This window comes from Rousettus aegyptiacus, unplaced genomic scaffold (genome assembly GCF_014176215.1).
Source record: "Rousettus aegyptiacus isolate mRouAeg1 unplaced genomic scaffold, mRouAeg1.p scaffold_m13_p_5, whole genome shotgun sequence".
NCBI classification, from domain to species: Eukaryota; Metazoa; Chordata; class Mammalia; order Chiroptera; family Pteropodidae; genus Rousettus; species Rousettus aegyptiacus.
This window is the reverse complement of record NW_023416308.1, coordinates 74,952,852-74,972,067: the sequence shown is the minus strand read 5'-3', so window position 1 is coordinate 74,972,067 and position 19,216 is coordinate 74,952,852. Positions and strand designations below refer to the sequence as shown.

General features: G+C 48.5%; 1 protein-coding gene across 21 annotated transcripts in view; it reads right to left on the bottom strand.

The window, feature by feature from the left end:
• The window catches only part of ARRB1 (arrestin beta 1), a 71,917-nt gene that overhangs the window by 18,371 nt on the left and 34,330 nt on the right, over positions 1 to 19,216 (bottom strand). For 9 of the 21 annotated variants that reach the window (XM_016161540.2, XM_016161541.2, XM_016161542.2 and 6 more), the window contains 6 exons: positions 7,021 to 7,051; positions 5,106 to 5,166; positions 3,319 to 3,363; positions 2,331 to 2,557; positions 1,174 to 1,233; positions 234 to 301 (listed from right to left, as the gene is read on the bottom strand). In XM_016161540.2, the coding sequence (XP_016017026.2) occupies positions 234 to 301; positions 1,174 to 1,233; positions 2,331 to 2,557; positions 3,319 to 3,363; positions 5,106 to 5,166; positions 7,021 to 7,051 (492 nt within the window). Of the gene's footprint in view, positions 1 to 233; positions 302 to 1,173; positions 1,234 to 2,330; positions 2,558 to 3,318; positions 3,364 to 5,105; positions 5,167 to 7,020; positions 7,052 to 9,895; positions 12,231 to 19,216 lie in introns of those variants that run through there. The other 12 variants (XM_016161544.2, XM_016161545.2, XM_016161546.2 and 9 more) reach the window with 4 other exon arrangements.

Below are 19,216 nucleotides of genomic sequence, written 5' to 3'. Positions count from 1 at the left end.
AAAAATGCTGAGGCCTGAGTCAGAGCAATTGAGCCACCTCCCCCAGGAAGCCCTCCACGACCTGCCAGCCTTCCAGAGTGCCCTTCTCAGAGCTCCCAAGGCTGGAATGTGGGCCTCCCTCTGGAACACTTCCAGGTTTGTTATTTATCTCTTCTTCTGCCTCTTCCTGGGCTGTCTCCCTTCCTCTGTCAGCAGGCAGCCCACACCCAGGCCAGAAGCTGCACCCTTCTCACCGCTTGTGGATCTTCTCCTCCAGGTTCTCCGCACAGAAGGCTTTGACTTCATAGTCCACACCACAGGCCTGTGAGGAAGGGGGTCACTGACCACAGGGCCTTGGAGTGGGCAGGATCCCAAGACCATGGTCGGCCACTCTTTTGATTTACAAACAAGGATGCTGGAGGGAACCCCAAGCTCCCACTGCCTGACACCCTCTCAGTCCGACTCAGGAGCCCCGTGCTAGGCCCCAGGGCTGTGCTGCCTCCCTCTACAGCTGCCTCTGCCATCTGACTGTCCCACAGAGTTGCTCCCCAGCTCCCCCAACATGGGGGCATCCAAAACCGCCCTAACTGGGCTCCACTCTCCAGACTCCTGCCTCATCGGGGTGGCCGTCCTCACCAAGGCAGCCACCAAGACATAGCAACCGGCGACTCAGCAGCCCCGTTTGGGACGATCTCCTGGGTGCATACCCTGAACGGGGGCGAAGCTTCAGGGTCTCACTCCACCCTCCCCGCGAAACGAAGAGGCGCATCCTATTATCTCCATTTTACAAATAAGAAAACTGGGGCTCAGGGATCTGAGGCCTGTGATGCTGGCGGGGTCACCTCTCTCTGAGTCTCGGTTTCTCCACCTGTGAGGCGACTGCATTTCCACACAAAGTGTGAGGCTAGATGGTAGTCCAGAGAACATTTTGGTCATGTTGCAGCCAACACCAAGGTCAGCACGAGTGACTCAGGAGAGCCTGGCACCTTGACACATAACTGAAATGTGGGGTGAGGATGACATCGTATCTGTTGCCGTCTGAGAAGAGGCTGCTTATCTTAGGTGGGATTGGACTGGCCTAGACACAAGGAGGCTTCTACAGGGAGGGTTCCATCATCTCCTAGAGAGAAAGCCAGGGACCTGGGGACACAAGTGTCCTGCATTCAGAGAGATGTTCCCTTCGGAGTGACCCACCTTCCCTGTGTCTTCAGGCCCCGGCTGCAGCGTCACAGAGCATGGAAGGTTTGGAGGGATCTGTTAAGAGGACAGACAGAATGAGCCTCCTGTCACTTTCACCGCAGACCTCCCCTTATATCCCACCCCCACTACCCCACATTCACCAGACCAGGGGCCCCTAAGGACAGGCACATCTCTTCCATCAGAGTGATGGCTCCAGAGAACAGACTATGTCTCCCCCATCAGACCATGCCAAAGCCACGCCCAAAGGCCCCTCTACTAAAGCCAAGGACTTCAATATTTTTCTAAAGGGTTTAGCCTAGCCCAATCCTCAGAAAACAACAGTTGAAAAAAGACCTTTCTGTGATGTCTACTGTTGTGGGTAGAATAATGCTTCCCCCACCAAAGATGTTCACATCCTAATCCCCAAAACCTGTGACTATGCTACCTTACAGGCCAAAAGGGACTTTGCAGGTGTGATTAGAGACTTTACAGTTGTGATGAGGAGATTATACTGGATGATCCAGAAGGGCCAGATATAATCACAAGTGTCCTTAACAGTGAAAGCAAAAAGCAGAAGAGTCAGCGTCAGAGTGATGGGATATGAGAGAGACTCACAGGCCGTGGGAGCCTGTACACCCACAATGGAGAGGATGATCCGTATCCTCTCCCCTTCTCTAACCCTCCCAGAGAGCAAGGGGATTTCACTGACTCAGAGTCTGAGAAACAGGACATTTTAAAACCCAGAATCTTGGAGTCTCCAAATGGACAGGTGGCAGAGCAGGGAAATCTACTCGCTACCCCTTGTTTGTAAGCTGGGCTGAAGCTGGACAAGTGGACAGCCAGTCTGAGGGAGGAGACAGCCTCGTAGTGACCCAAGAACCGGAAAGGGCTCCTTCTTTCTCTGCAGACCCTTGGATCCCCCTTTCTCCTTCCAAGGATCTGGACTCAGGAGGGTCTGAAGAGTGGCTCAGAGGTAAGGGTGGCATCCCTGGCACAAGCCAGAGAAGAGGCACTTACCAGGCAGCGTAAGTGACAATGCCCCGGGTCTCAACAGACATTGGGAAACTGGGCGGCGTTTAGCTGCTGCCCCAGCTGCCCCCATGTGCCTGCCCAGAGGGCTTCCTATAGGCGGTGCTTCTGGAATGGGGCCCCAGGGGCCAGCAGTCCCTGACCTCAAAGGTGAAAGGGTAGGCGTGCTCGCCCAGCTTCTTGATGAGGCGTTCCTGCAGCCGTGTCAGGGGCTTCTTGTCCTCAGGGGCCGGTGGGAAGGACTGCACGTTGGCCACAAACAGGTCCTTGCGAAAGGTCAGGCCCAGGACATCCAGGTCCTCCCGACCATAGCGGAAGGCGCAGGTCAGTGTCACATAGACTGTGGAAGCAGTGGGCACTGAGGAAGGGCCTGAGAGGGCAGCAAACAAGCCCCCCAGAGCACAAGCTGTAGCCCTGAGATTGGCTCAACTGGAAGCCACGGGTCTGTCCCAAAGTTCCCACGGGGAGAGCTGCACTGCCCTTCGGACAGAGATATTAGGTACCTGGAAGAGCCACCCACAGCCTGGCCTCCAGGAGGAGGTGGGGCTGACTGCTGGATCATTTCTGTCTTCCACCCTATACTCCAGCCCAGGGGATGCGAGAAGGGGACAAGGTTGGTGGGAGCTGGAGTAGGGTGGCAGGACTGGGGAGTGGGCCTGGAGGAGAAGCATGGTTGGAGAGAGCAGAGGGAAAGGGAAACAAGTGCTGGACGACGTCTGGGAGGCACGGAGCCTTGCCCCAGACCGACCCCTGCCTCCTTTCTTCCTGCTGACCTTGGGCAATCCCTTCACCTCCCAGCAATCAATTTTCTCTTCTGTAAAACGAGACTCTCGCTTCTGCCTTGTTTGCTACCCAGTCTTGGGATTGTCATGAGATATTGATGTGAAAGTGCTCAGGGCATTGAAATGGTTCTCCCAAGTGGTCACGGGCAGCAGCTCTGCCCCAGGCCGGAGGAGGCCAGGGCACTGGGTCTGATGTGCAGTTGGGGCTATGGGGATAAAACCAATGGGGATGGGAAGGGAGAGGCAATAAGATTGGCAGCTGTCCTGCCTGGGAGTCAGGGAGGTCCTAGGCTGGAGGCTGGAGGGGGAAGAGGAGTCCCCTGGACAGGCTGGGGGGTGGGGGCCTCACCTCTCCTCTCCTTGAGATACTCAGGATCCACCAGGACCACACCATCTGGAGGAAGGGTAAAGAGTTGAGCAGACACTCCCAATCTGACCTGTCAAACTCCTAAGCCCCAAGCACCAAGCTAAACCCAAACCCAACCATCTGTCTGTCCAAAAGCACCAGGAGAGAAATGGGGAGGCTAGCGCAGAGCGGATGGCACCACCATGCCCCCCCCCCCCCGGCCCCCGAGCCCCAGGCTGGCCCTACAGACCCAGCTGGTGACTTTGGGCAGGTTACTTAACTTCGCTGTTTCTTCATCTGTTAATAAGAATAATAATATGGGTCCAAACCCTTATTATCAGGTATACTTTGGAATTTAAAAGTTTTGAATTATAGAAAAGCTATATAGTACCTCTTCCATATATTCTATATCACACTGCGTAGGGTCTGGGCAGCACCGTGATCAAACCCACTGATATCTCTACCAGGAAATGTGAATATTTTCACTAAGAGGCTAAATAAGGCATAAATAGCCTACTATCCATTCAGGTCAGGTTTGCTACTAAATAAATCCTGTGTTAAACTTATGAACAATTTTCGGCTTTTAGAGCTTTTTGGATTTGGGATTTGCAGGTCAAGGGTTGTGAGCCTGTAGTTACTACCTCATAAGGCTCCTGTGAGGACTGAACAAGTTAATATGTATAAAGTGTTAGGTAGTGCCTGGCGCATGTGACACCACAGAGAATGTCCCAAGGCTTGGCCTTGGGAGTAGAGTCCAGCCAGATACAAAGGACATTTTCTCTGCCTAGAATCCAGGAGGCCATAAATACTGGCTTAGAGTCACCCCCTTGCCTGACATCCCTAGTCATCTCTGGCCAAACTCAACCCAGCCATATGCACTGAACAAGCAAAATTCTCTCTCTGCCCACACTCGAACACTCCCCACCCCACACTGTCCTCCACAGCTGCCCTCTCAGGGAATCTCAGAGACCACGTCTGGAAGCGAGTCTCCCAAGGGGACTCGTTCCTATCCCAAAGCTGGGCATGTCCAAGGGACAGCTAGTCAGGGGAGTGTCCACCTGTCCTCAAAGCCTGCCATGCATCTTCCCTCTTTTTACTGTGGGTGTTCCCCCTGTGACTGAGCACCAGGGGTTCAGTGGAAAAGCAGTGCAGAGGGCATCTCAGTGAGGGCACTCCCCCAACCAGAGGTGTCAAGGAAGGCTCCCTGGGGGAGGAAGGCTGGAAGTCAGGCCTTAAAGGGCAAATAAGAGTTGTTAATTAGATGATGAAGGGGGTAGCACAAGGCAGGCAGCAGGAAGAGCTTGGCTCTGAGGCCTGGGAGGGCAGATTCTGGAGGCCGGTGGAGGAAGAAGGGCCGGGCCTTACTTTTAAGTGTCATTGAAATACGGTCATGGGGCTTGGACTTGTCCCTGAGCTTAAAGTGGAACCATGGGGATAGTTAAGCATTGGGAAGACATAATTAGCTCAATGTTAGGATGGAAAATATATTTCTCAGTGTGAGTCATTTGATCAACTCTGGACAAGGCCCCTGAGCTCTCTAGGTCCTCCAGAGCCCAGCACAGGGCCTGGCATGAAGCAGGTGCTCTGCGAACCTGTGGTGAACAGCTCCTAGGGTGCTGCTGTACTGGCGAAGCTGGTTCCTCCTGTTCCTGCCCTTCCCCCAGCCTCTGTACCACCCTGCTGCTGTCCTTAATAGGCTAATGGGTTGGAAACTGCACCTTCAAGGGGCCTGGTCTGCCCCACTTCCCCTGCTTCCCCTGTCCTTTTCTCCCTGGCCTCTGGAAACTCACCCACAGGGTCCACGAGGTCGATGTGGTCCACGAAGTCTCGCTTTCCCAGATAGACGGTGAGCTGGGAGGAAAGGCGCAGGGGCGTTAGCAGCTGTGGGCCCAGAGAACACACCCCTAAAAAGCGTCTAGTCCCTGACCTGGAGAAAACCTTGGAAGCTGCCTCTGAAACTCCTAGACCCATCCCTAACCCTCACTGAAATCCTAACTGGTCTTGGACCCAAGCCCCAGCCCTAATACTAAGAATGACAAACCCTTGTACCAATTTGAAAGCACCTGTGAAGAAGCTGCTATTGTTCCCATTTGACAGAGGAGGATGGAGGCGTGGAGTTATCTTCGCTCCAAGCACCACTAAGGGCAGAGCAGCAACAGTGGCAAAGAGGTCTGTTGAACGGGAGTGCTGGGCAAACCTCCGAGAGGGACAGGGAAATCAAGGGCAGGCACAGAGGTGTGGGACCCTGGACACTGAATTCTGTGAAGTCTGGCAGAAATCCAGTCATGTGAGGGCCAGTTTTCTGAGCCATGAGAAATCCAGAGCTGGTGTCTGACTGCGTTTCCAGCCTTCAGGGAAGACCCTGAGCTAGAATCCAGAGGGGCATCCTAGACACTTTCTGCTCCTCCACGATCCTCCTAAATCCTGATGAGTCTCGCTCCATCACAGTTCTCGGTCGATCCCCTCCTCCCAGTCCCTACAGCCACTCTTGCCTGAACTGCACACCAGTCCCTCCATGGTCTGCTGTCTGCAGCCTCATTCCCCCTTGGCCAGACCGGCCATCCTAAAATGTAAATCCAACAATGCTAGTCCCATTTGAAAGCCCTTTAATGGTTCTTCAGTGCCCAGAGGTACGATGACAAATGGGTTTCATTCTAAATGCCAACTCTGATCGATTGGTCCCAGCTGCCTGGGGCCCTGGGCTGAGAAAGAATCTAGGATGGAATCCCGGCTCAGCAGGAAAGGTGATTGGTAATATCTGCTATGGGAGCACACGAGGTGCCATTTGCCAGCCCAGGCCAGAAGCCCAAGCTCCTAAGCCTGCCACAGGACTCCCTAGGACCCAGCCTGTAACCTCCCTGTCTCAGCCCCCGATCCCTCGGCCTCCCTCTTGGCGTTCAGATGCAACTGCCGTGACCCCCTACACTCTCCCTAGGATTTAAGTGCTTGTTCAGAATGCCCCTTTTCGCCCTGCATTGCCTGAAAGCACGTGCCTCCTAGGGTCAGCTGTCCCTGACCACCAGGCTGTGTCTTGCAGGCCCTGGGAAGCCCTTTATCTCACCCCTGCCACTTTACATAGGAATGGTCGGTTTCTTTTTTTCTTTTTTTTCCTTTGTTTTCACGTGGCGAACACACTTATTTAATATGGGAGGTAGGGTAATTCTGTCTCTGAGAAATGATTAGGTTCCACATCTGCCTGCCCCATCTGGCTGTGCGTGGCACAGGCTGTGTCCCGCTTATCTGAGTACACCCTACCCCAAACCCCACCCGCCCTCTGGGACCTGACATGAATCATGTTGGTAATATCTATTTGCTGAACTGAGAGGAAAGCAGGAGGGAGCCTGAGGCCTATGGAAAGAGATGAAGCCAGAGTTCAGCAAAGAGGCTCCAGGGCCTCTGACACCAGGGCAAGCAGTGCCCTTGAGGTCTGTGGCACTGATCTAATTACTGCACTCACACTGAAGCCTCTCTATGATAGGCTGCATTTCCTTCACCTGAGCAGCGGCTCCTTAAGTCCAAGGGAGCTGTAATACGCCCATCCCCTAGGACAAAAACTCTCCAGAGAGGACCTCACGCTCTGTGGTTAGGGCTTCCTAAGGACCTCAGAAGGAGGTGTGCAGAGTCCTGCATGGTCAGTAGACATGCTCAAGAGAGAACAGAGTCTGGGGTCAGGGAGGAGCCAGGGCGCAGCTGTTATACACTCACCTTCCCATTCGGGCTTGCCTTCTTGAACACCCTGTGGAAAGAAAGAAAGGGAAGGTTGGGGTTAGCATATCCTGTCTGGGAAGGCCACTCCTCAGCAGAACTGAGGACAAGGGGCCTGGGGCGATTTTCAGTCACTGTCCAAGCCTTGAGAGCTGGAACAGTGCCTGGCATAATAAGATCCCACCAGTTAAATCGCTACCCCCTCCCAAGCCACCGTTAATGCCATTACAGCTCTCCAGGGCTCCGGCCATGGCCCCCTTAGTCTATTCTTCAACCAGCAGATGGAGGGAATCTTTCAAGATATAAGTCAGATCACCATGCCACTCACTTGCTCAAAGGACAAGCCTTGCCTGTGCAACTGCCCTGCTTCCTTGACTTCCTGGCATCACCTCCCACTTTTTTTCCCTCACTTCTCCAGCCACAGAGCCTCCTTGCTGTTCCTCTAACACACTACGGTGATTCTTGCCTCAGGGCCTTTGCTCTAGCAGTCGTCTCCCTGGGGACACTCTCCCCCATAGATCAGCTTACCCAACCTTATATGATGGGGCACAACCCCGTGCCCAGCCAGCACTCCCTTTCCTTCTCTCACTCTACTTTTCCTTTTTCCATAGCACTTGCCACTTTCTAACCTACTATATAATTGCGGATTACATTTATGCCTGTAGACTCTGCTAACATGTCAGCTCCAGGAGGGCTGGCATCTTTGTCTTTCCTGACCACTGACGTATCTCCCAAGTGCCTAGCAGGGTGCACACAGTAGGTATTCAGCAAATGTGTTAATGAATGACAGGTAGCAAGCACTCAATAAATATTAGTTGAGTGGGTGAAAGAATGAATTAGTGAAGGAATCAACTGAGAAACTGAAGCCTAGGAAAGGGAGGGGGTTTGCTTGCGGCTACACACCAGAGCATTGGATGCAGAGTCAGGCAGAGGCATGGTCCCCAGCTCCCGCCAAGTGCTCATGCTTCTGGAACACACTGCAATCTCCAGCAGCTCCCTCTGCCCTCTCTCTTTAGCTGGGTCTGGGAGCCTGAAACCCCACCATCAAGCCTCAGAAATGCTCAGAGTAATGTTGGGAGGGACAGAAGGAAAGCGAAAGGGACAGAGACCCACAGGATGAGAGAAGGTGTTAGAGGAGGGAGGGAAAGGAAAGAAAATACAGGAGAGCAACATGGCCCAGAAGTGTGAAAATAAAACATGGAACGAGAGATGAAGAAACAAATGAACAAAAAACAAAGCAAAAGAGAGAGAAACAGTCATAAGCAGGGAGAGAAGGAGAAGACACAGAGCTAGCAGTGGAGCAGGCCGACGTGTTGCCAAGAGGGATCACACAGCCCAAATCCTTCCCCAGGGGCAGGAGGTCCAGCAGGCATCCAGGGCAAGGCACAGTGAGGCCCACAGTTTCACAGCGACAGTCACTCCCCCAAGCAGGGGAGTGGGAGTTGGCCATCCCCCACATACACCCCTTACATATCCCTTACACATATACCCCTTACAAGGGACCACTGATGAGTCTGAGCTTGTCTTGCAGAGAAGGGCCTGGCACATCCCTCCCCCACCTCCCCTAGGAGTTCTGAGCCTTTCTCCTCCTCATAAATATTTATCAGTGTTTGGAGTGTGAAGATGCCATAGTCAGCTGGGGTGTAATAATTGCTAAAGTGAGAAAAAAAAATACAGATCACATGGTTTGAATCAGCAGCTCCCAAGTTGGGCTTGACCTGCAGAGGAGATCAGAGATCCCTGAGAGGGACAAGCGACATCCTGGTCACAAGAGGGCCTGGGAGTCAGGCCGGGAAGAGTAATAATCAAGAAGGGAGAAAGAGAGAGACAAAGGAAAGGGAGGTAAGAAGGAACTAGCATTTGTTGAGTGTCTAATTAATTATTTCTCCTAACAGCACTATAAAATGGGCATTATAACTCCATTTTATAGATAATGAACTAGTGGTTCAGAAAGATGTAGTAATTTGCCCAGCAACATACAATGAGCAAGGGCCTAAGTCAGGATTCAGACCCAACCAAACTGCCTATCTTCTTCCAGAGTCTGGGTACTCTATATCCAACCAACCCTGCTGCTTTCCTAAAGCAGGTGTTTTTATCAACATCAGGAACAGAAAAAAGGAAAACGAGGGCAGGGGTGGGGAGGGGAAGAGGAAGAAATGAAAGAGCCATTCATTAAGGGATAAGAAGGAGAGTGAGGGTGACTGGAGGCAGGAAGTATGACTAGTGGTGGGGAATGTCCTGTCAGCTAACTCAATCAGCCCCCAGTGGGGGACCACCTCCTCAGGAAGCTGGGATACTAATGGCTTCCTCAACAACAAAAGCAGCTGCCAATGCCTGAGAGCATGTTATGCCTTAGTCCTGTCTCTAAGTACTTTTCCCAGAATACTGCTGATCCTTCAACAATCCCATTTCAGAGATGAGGAAATTGAGGTTCAAACTATGGCTGCCTGTCTCTACTTCATCCTTTCCACCCTGTCCCACAGCCAAGCCCTCCTCTAAGCAACTCCACCAGCTTCCTGACCCCAATGCTGTCAGAAAAAAAAGGCCCCTAGGGGGTACTTCCAGGTCACTGGGACCCCTACATGTGCGGTACCACACAGATGGCTTCTGTCTGTCCACTCTGAAGAGGAAGCACAAACACACAAGACTGTGGTCAAAGCCAAACTTCCAGGTTGTGGGATGGCTGGGTCTGGTTTGCCCCTGAGTTCCATCTATGCCCCACAAGCCTGACTCTCAGAGTCAAAACTGGGTCTCATAAGAGAAATACCAGTGATTTTCTAGCTGATTAAGGCTCACTGGAGACAAGGAACAGGAAACCACCAAGGGTAGCTCAAGAAAAGGAGAAGGGGGTATGATAAGGAGGCAAAAATCTCACGAGAAGAATGCGCAGGCAGGATGCACTGGGGCTGGAGCCAGAAACGGAGAAGCCATCAGCCTCTCAGACGGTTGCTCTCTCTCTCCACCTCTCCCTCTGGGGCTGCATGTTCTCCCAGATGCACTGCTCTCTGCGCGGCTGCTCCATTGTCTCTTGTGGACCAACTTTCTCTGCTTAGTCAGGGCTTTTCTGCTCCTCCATCATTTTGGCTTACATCTGACTCTCACTCTGACCCTGTTTCTACTCTGCCTCTTGCTGAGCTTCCCACTGTTAACTGCTGAATGGCCCAATTCCAAATTCCCAGGAGAGGAATTTCACTGGTCAGCTTTGATCAGGTGTTCCCATGCCTGAGCCAATTGGCTCTAACTAGGATGTGTCATGTGGTCCATGAGGAATGGGCAGAAGACAGACAGTCTATAGAGCAGCAGTTTTCAAACTAGTGGTCACAGCCCATTAGCCAATAATGAAATCAACTTAAAGAACTGCCACCAGCACTTTGTTGGTGTTTTAATGGAATAGAACAGAAGATGTAAGCATGAGGTGCGGATAGCAAGGGTATAATAGATACTACTATATTTATGAACCTTCCATTCCCCTCTAAGGCTGGGCAAATTTCTTCAGTCCCATGAAGTTAGGCATGTTCATGTGGCTTGCTCTGGCCAATGAAATATGAGCAGAAGTGCCACCTGTCATTTCTAGGCAGAGCATTTAAGAGCTAGTACGTGATTCCACATGTCCTTTGTATTAGTTTTCTATGGAGCCTATAACAAATGGCCACAAACTTAATGGCTTAAAACAACATAAACTTATCTTACAGTTCTGTATTTCAGAAGTTCGAAATGTATCTCACTTGGTTAAAATCAAGATGTTGGCAGGCTACGTTCCTCTTCAAAGGCTCTAGGAGCAAATCTGTTTCCTCACCCTTTCCAGCTTCAAGAGGCCACCCATATTCCTTGTCTTGTGGCCTCTTCCTCCATCTTCAAAGCCCACAACAGCAAGTTGGGTTCTTATCACATCGCATCACTCCAACCTATTCTGCCTTCCTCTTCTAATTTTAAAAGACCCTTATGAATACATTTGGCCCCCTATTTTAAGGTTAATTGATTAGCAACGTTAATTCCGTCTGCAACTGTAATTCCCCTTTGAACTGTAACATGATATATTCAAAGGTTCTAAGGATTAGGATGTAGGTATCTTTGAGGGGACATTCTTCTGCCTATCTCACTCTCTTTTCTCTGCCACAGAAACCAGCGGTGATCTGAATGGGGCAGCCTCCAGCAACCTAGATTCCAGGGCACTCCTGCTACATGACAGACAAGTAGCATGAAAGAGAAAGAAAGAAGGCTCTTGCGCCACTGAGATATAAGGTTGTTTGTTACCGCAGCAAACCAGCTTCTCCTGGCTGATTCAAAAGGCATCATTCAGTGAAACTTTCCACTTTAGGTGAAATGAGTTACGACATTAATTTCATGCTGCGAAGTTTTAAAAATCCACTGTTCTAGAGAAACATGCCTAAAACAAGCATGTTCTATCAGTGTCTGCAGTCTGTTGTAGCCTATTTCCTGATTCCATCCTATCAAGGTGATGCTGCCAGGTGGGCTGGCAGGTCAGCTCTCCATTAATCAGAATGTTGACTTCTCCAGTGAGCTCCATTCCCCACCTGCAGCATGGAGTACTTGCCAATCAACTTAGACACTAATATTCGGCTGTTTCTTTGTGAGCCACCAGTCCTCCCCAGTGTCTGTTATGCCTGTAGGAAGAGGCCTACACCACAAGGAACCCAGAACAAAGTATATCCCATGATAGATTACCCAACAACCAACAATCCTGTGTGGTAGAGCCAAACGATGGAATATTACATAGCAGTAAAATTATGGATGCATCCTTTGTAACACAGGGAGATGCCTATGGTAGCATATGAAGCAGAATAAATCAGGATTCAAAACAATATATTTGGCATGAGATCAATTTATACTCATTAAATATCAAAAGAAAAAAATGATCAGACTTAATGTTGTTAAGATGGCAATACTCCTAAACTTGATCTACAGAGGTAATGCAATCCCTACCAAAATCCCAGCTGGATTTTCTACAGAAATGGACAGGCTGATCCTAAAATTCACATGAAAATACAAAGGACCCAGAATGGCCAAAACAATCTTGAAAAAAGTTGGAGGACTCATACTCCTGAATTCACAACTTAATACGAAGTTATAGTAATCAAGGCTATGTGATACTGACATAAAGATAAACATACAGATCAATAGAGAGAATTGAAAGTCCAGAAATAAGCCTATATATATGGTCCATTGATTTTTGACAAGGGAGCCAAGACAAGTCAATGGGAAAAAAACAATAACAACAGTCTTTTCAACCAAGACAAGTCAATGGGGCAGGGGTGCGGGGGGGGGGGGGGGGGGTGCGGGGCGGAACAGTCTTTTCAACAAATGATGCTGGGACAATTAGATATTCACAGGCAAAAGAGTGAAGTTAGACCCCACCTCACGCCATACACAAAAATTAACTCAAAATGGATCAAAGACCTAACTGTAAGAGCTATAACTATAAAACTCTTAAAAGAAAACATGACCTTGGATTAGGCAATGGTTTCTTAGATGTGACGCAAAAAGCATAGGCAACTAAAAAAAAAAAAAATAGGTAAAACTGACTTCGTCAAAATTAAAAACTTTTGAGCCCTAAAGGTTACTTTCAAGAAAGTGAAAAGACAACTCACAGAATGGAGAAAATGTTTTTGAATCATGTATCTGATAAGATCTAGTACCTGGGATATATAAAGACCCTATTACTATTCAAATAACCCTATAATCAAAAAAGGACAAAAACAAGTGTTGTCAAGGATGTGGAGAAACTGGACCCCTCATACACACCGGTGGGGATGTAAAGTGATAGAGTCACTTTGGAAAATAGTTTGGTAGTTCCTCTAAAAGTTAAACATTGATTTAGCATATGACCCAGGAATTCCATTCCTAGGTATATAACCCAAGAGAACGGAAAAAAGATGTCTGCACAAAACTATATACATAAATATTCATAGCAGCATTATTCATAATAGTCATAAAGGGTAAAAAGAAACACAAAATGTCCATCAAATGGTGAACGCATTTTTTAAAATGTGGTATATACATACAATGGAATAGTATTCAGCCACAAAAAGAGATAAAGTACTTATTCATGCTACTCCATGGATGAACCTCAAAAACATTATGTTAAGTAAAAGAAGCCAGACACAAAAGACCATATATTGTTTGATTTCATTTATGTGAAATGTCCAGAATAGGCAAGTACATAGAGACAGAAAGTAGATTAGTGGTTGCCAGGGGTTGTAGAAGGGGGAAATGAGAAGAGATTGCTAATGGGCAGGAGTTTCTGTTTGGGGTGATAAAAATGTTATGGAATTAAATAGTGGTGATGCTTAGACAACTTTGTGAATATACTTAAAACCACTAAATTTTACACTAAAACTATGACTATCATGGTATGTAAATTATATTTCGCTTAAAAAATAAAACTAAAAACAAACCCCAAAAAATGAATGACAGGAAAGGAAATGTGCCTAAATATTAACAGGAGTTGAAAGAGACTCCCTCCATGCACCTACATGCTTCTTTATATCTGTTATTTTTCCATTCTGTACAATAAGCATAAATTACAAAGATGCCAGGGCTTCCCTGACAAGATATGTCTTATAAAAAGTCTTGGTGAAAGGAGAGTCTGCAAAAAATATTGTAAATGAAGTAGAGAAATATGGATCCTAGACTCTGGATCCTTTGATGTTAGAGCCTCTGGTTGTATAATTTTACAGTCCAGAGTCCACATCTCTGTGATGCCTTGGATCTCTCCCTAGGCCTGCTGGGTCAGCTATTAGAACTCCTGTGCTGTCTTCTGCTCAGCTATCTCATTCTCCAGGAAGCCTTCCTGACACCCTCCAAGTCTGGGTTAGAGGCCCCCCAACTCCCACTCCCAGTGTGTCCCCATTCACAGCATTTCCCACACTTTATAATAGTCTGTTTACTCACCCTCTGCTTCATTTATACAACTTCGATGAGAGTAGAGATCTTATTTGCATGATTGACATTGGATCCTTGGGGCATAGCATGGTGCCTGGGGCACAGTAGGTGTTCAATGAATAAATACAGTCTGAATGTTGTTAAGTGAATGCTCTAAGAGAATTAGTCAGGAATGAGGATAGATGAAGTTTAAATGATGGTGACGGTGAGTGGATCCAGGGATCTCTTCTGCCTATACTTCTCTTTGGCTGTCAGGATCAATGGGTATTGGGCTTAGAAAATGCTTCATAGGGGCAGGGTTTCAGCCACATCAGGTGGAGTCAGGATTACAACTGATATACCCAAACCGGCCTCTGCTCAGCTTTAGACCCAATAGCTCTCTCTCATTATTCACTTACCTACATTTACACAGCCCCTACCACTGCCAGGCTCTGGAGGTACTAAAATGAATAATTCCTGGTCCCTGCTGACAAAAGGTCATGGCATAGCCAAGTCAGAGAACTCCACCAAGCATGATGTCCTGTATGCATTAAGTTCTCCCTAAGAGCAAGGTGCTGTGCTAAGCACCTAACACAGATTAAGAAATTATCTTATTCCATCTAAATACTCCCATTTTTTCAGAGAAGAAACCTAAGACTCGGTGATTCTAAATAACTTATCCAAAGTCATAAAGCCAGTATCAGAAAACTCATACAGACAGCAACCCCACAAATGGGGCCACCTAGGGGAAATCGTTTAGACAAAACACGTCTTACTCAACATCAGAAAAACCATCCTGGGGAGACTATCTGTAAATGAAGATTCACTATCAGTGACTTGAGAGCATTCCTCTGTGAGCATCAGAAAATTCATGTTGGAGAAAAATATTACGAATACAGTGACTGCGGCAAGAGCTTCAAATATTATTCTGTCTTCAGTCGACATCAGGAAGTTCATCCAGGAGGGAAACCAGGTGCCAGTTCCTGCTCTAAGTGTGTCACAAATATCAACTCATTTGTTCCTCCAACAACCTTGTAAGGAGGTACTACTATCATCCCCATTTCACAGATGAGGAAACTTAAGCAAAGAGAGTCTAAGTAATTTGCCCAAGGTCACACAGCTAGTGAGGGGCAGAGCTAAATATTAGAGCCCAGGCAGCCTGGCTCCCGAGATTGCACTTTCAGCCACTCACAATTCTACCTTGTAGGTGGGATTGTGTGGTTCTGTCTGGGAAGTTAAGAAAGGCTTCAAGGGAAGAGAGAACAAAGAGAAAGATCCTGAAAAACACTTAGAGGTAAAAAGGTGACGACAGCATTGCAAGCGGAGGCCTGAAGAAGGCTGCTGAGCCCACTGGGTGCTTGGTGTGGCTAAAATGTGTCCTAAGTGCCTGAGAGAAGCACCAGGGAGGCAGATGGGCCAGAGAAGGGTCCACTCATTGCCTGGATCATCATGAAGCACCTCCATAGACGAGGCCCTGGGCTAGGTATGGAGGGTCTTAAATACTAAGGTAAGGAACTTGGACCATATAGAAGGCAAAGGGAGTGATAGGTATTTGGGGGAAGGAAGAATGATTGGGGAAATAAGGACTGTATTCTCAACACAGAGATGCCCTGGACCCCATACCTTTCCCCCACCCCTTTCCCTGATAGAAATGCAAGGGGGGCATTCACTCTCAAGTATAGCGCCCTACATTCTGACCCACTTTCCTGGGTGTGAGAACAGCCATCAGGGAGCAGGGAGGTGTGAGGAGCAGGTGGCTGTGGCAGCAAAGAGGTTTCTAGGGCCCTTATCACACTCTCTCTGGTAGCAGAGTTATTTGTGTACAGGCTTGTCTGCTCTGCCAGAATTGAACAGGCCTCCCTGTGTCAGAACATTGCCTGTTTGTTTACCCACCATTAGTGCACCTGCTTCTCAGGACAGCCCGGGAGGGGGAAAAAAGGAGGAAGACAGGAAATGTCACCCCCATTTCACAGATTTGTGGAGCCTGAGATCACAGTGCAGCCTGCTTCATTTCCCAGATAAAGAAAGTGAATCCCAAGGGAGTGAAGAGTCTTGAGCTGGGGCCAGGAAACTCAGGCTCAGAGACTCGCTGGTGTGCCCAGAGCCACAGACAAGGAGGAGAGCCCCAGGCTTCTGGTGCTCCTGTTGTATTCTGGCTCAAAATCCCGCATGGCTCACTTGGACCTCTTCAGGCTCTCCGGACACATGGTGGTGTCTGGCAGATCTGAGTGGCAAGGGATGGTGGATGGGGGGCCTGATCATCGCAGCCTCTGGACTTTGCATAGACTTCTAGGCAGACAGCAATTCCTTTAGCCTCCTGTCTCATTCAGGGGTTCACTTTGTGGCCACAATTTTGTATTTGTGGAGATTGTCAGGGGGCAAAGTGCAAGGAAGGAGGGGAGCCACCAGGGTAGCTATGACAAAAGGAGAGTTTCTTAAAGGAACATGGGCCATATTCTGGTAACACAAGAAACTGGAAATCTGAAAGCCAAAGGCTAATAAAAATTTGACCAAGTGGGCTGGCAGCTGGATCCCAAAAAGCCCACAGTGAGCACCTGAATGCCCTCCAGCCTTCTCTAGAGAAGGCGGGAAGGGAAGGCTGCTGGCAGAAGAAACAGCACAAATGGAGAAGCAAATGGACATCGCCTGAGTCCTGTCTGACCCCAGGTGAGTTTAACATCCTCTCTGAGGCATGCTTTCCTTAGTCTGGAAAATAGGGGTGACATCTACCCCATAGATTGAAGGTCTATATAAAGACTTGGTACCTAGTAGGGAATTGATAAAGGTACTATAATTATTACTGTCATTACCATCACTCCCCCGGCCAACACTCTGCCCTCCCCTCCAGTGCTCAGGGGAGAGTTCTTGCCTTGGGAGGAGGTGGTTATGTTTCCCCTGCTAGAGTCAGGGAAGTTTTTTAAGTTGTCTGTTTCCTTCCCGGTCTTAGATTAAAAACAACAGTTTAGGACTAAACTAAACTCCAATTTAGTCCCTCGCATTCCAGAAATCTCTAGGGACAAGCCCTGTTATTCCCTCTTTCTGTACTAGCCTTCCATCAGTTCTCCCAACTGCAACCCCTTCCCTCCTTCCTTCTCAATGTCACCTCTTCCAAGAAGCCTGCCCTGACTGCTTTATTTTAAAGCACCCTTGCCCTGACTCCTCTCAAGGAGGTGGGTGGAGGGGGGCTTTTTATTTCTCCTCCCCCCTCTGTCCTTCCCTTCTTCCTCTTTCCATCCATCTTTCCTACCACCCTCCTTTCTTTTCTTCCTTTTATTTTTCCAATCTCTGACCCTGGCACTGCTCTTACCTGCAGGAAATACAGCCCCTGTGCCCTGTTCCCAGGGCACCTATGCTCTGAAGCAGGGAGACAGATGTTCCACAAATAAAAAAACCCTCCCTCAAAAGCACAGCAGGAGGGTAGAATGAGATGATGATGTGCCCAGCTCAGCCCTAGGCACACAAGAGCCACCCAACACAGGTGCACGTCTCTCCCCCTTCCCTCCATCCTGTCCCTCAGCATGCACATGGGGCCTGCACATCTCCATTCTTGAGTAGATAACCTTGAAACTAAGATCCTGACAAACTCCAGTGAGCAGGAACCCTCTTCCTTCAGCCATTCATTTTCCTGGGTACATAGTCAGTGCTTAAAAAATATTTTGAATGAATGAATAAATGAGAGCCAAACTCTGAGCTCAAAACTGGAGAGAAATAGGACCTGGGCCAAGCAGCGAATCAGGCGTGGGTGGCATGGCCACCTGGATGAGACACAGTGGGGCATGTGCAGCCTCAGCAGGAGCCCATTAGATACAGATAGAGTAGCCGCAGACACAGGGCAGTCTGTGATTTTCCCAGCAGGAAGAGTTTATTCAAAGTTTTATTGGTTTTCTTTGACAATTTGAACATATAAACTTTAAGGAACATATAACATGTTAAAATGAAATATTAGATGCAGAAGCATTACTTTTTTCCCAGTCTCACATTTATAACATGTCAGAACAGATCAGTAAGGCCGGGATTCTCTGACTCCCAACTCATCAACTATTGTGGGGGCCGGTCAGGAGCTGAGAGCCCAGTGATCAGGGGCTCTGTAAGAAACTGAAAGCTACGTCCTAAGGTGACAGCTCTTTCTTGAATTTTTGGGATGGGGGAAATCCATGCCTTATATTTAGTCAGATATAGTGCCCTAGATGTGCTCATACAGGCTCGTAAGAGCCAATCGCCACATTCTTAGGAATTTTGCAAGCTAGTTGTCAAATACAGCCCTTGTCAGTGGCTCTATACTGGGGGTGAATTTGTCTCTCAGGGGACATTTGGCAATACATGGAAATATTTTGGGTTGCCACAACTTTTTTGGGGGGGTGGCTACTGGCATCTTGTAGATAGAGGCCAGGGATGCTGCCCACACTATGTAGGGGGTCAACCCCCTCCTCACCCCCAACGAAGAATCCTCAGTCCAAATGTTAGCAGTGCTGATGGTGAGAAATCCTGATAGAAATTTATAATTAAATATGTTATATTAAAAACAAAGGGAATACATACTCAAAACTTATCACTTATGGTTATAAATTTTACTATGATGCTTTGAGGTCATTTACGTCTCCTGATCTGTAGGGTGGGAATGCTATATGATGGCGTCCTACCGTGTACTTTTTCCCAACTTCATGTTCAATGACATCACATTAGTAGGGTGAAATCTCTGGTGGGAGAATTCATACCACAGAAATAGGCAAATACCACAACCCAAGCCCCCTTTTTTTTCTTGACAGCCAATTGTCACCAGTGTACCATTGGGTGTAACTCTAAGTACAGAAGAGAAATTCACAGGCCTGGTGGACGCTTCTAAGTTGCAGCCCAGGAAGACAGCTCAGCGGCAGCCTGCTGTATGCACTGCAGAACAGGGATCTGAAACACGGCCACATGCATAAACTCTACACGCTTCATACACACACACCATGCACGCCATACCCACCCCACACCTACACCCATAGACACATACACCCCACACATACCCACAGACACCACACGCACATACTACACCTCAATAAATACCACACGCCCTACACACATACCCACAGACACCATGCCCACACATACACAACACGTCACATTTCACACACATACACACACCACACCACACCATAAACACATTGTACACACTTGCCACATACATCTACACCTCACATATACCATAACTCACACCACTTGTATACCACACACACTTATACATACCACACACACATAGACACCACACACGCGAATATTAAGCACACCCCACTACTCACCTGCATCACTCTCCCCGCACACATCTCACATA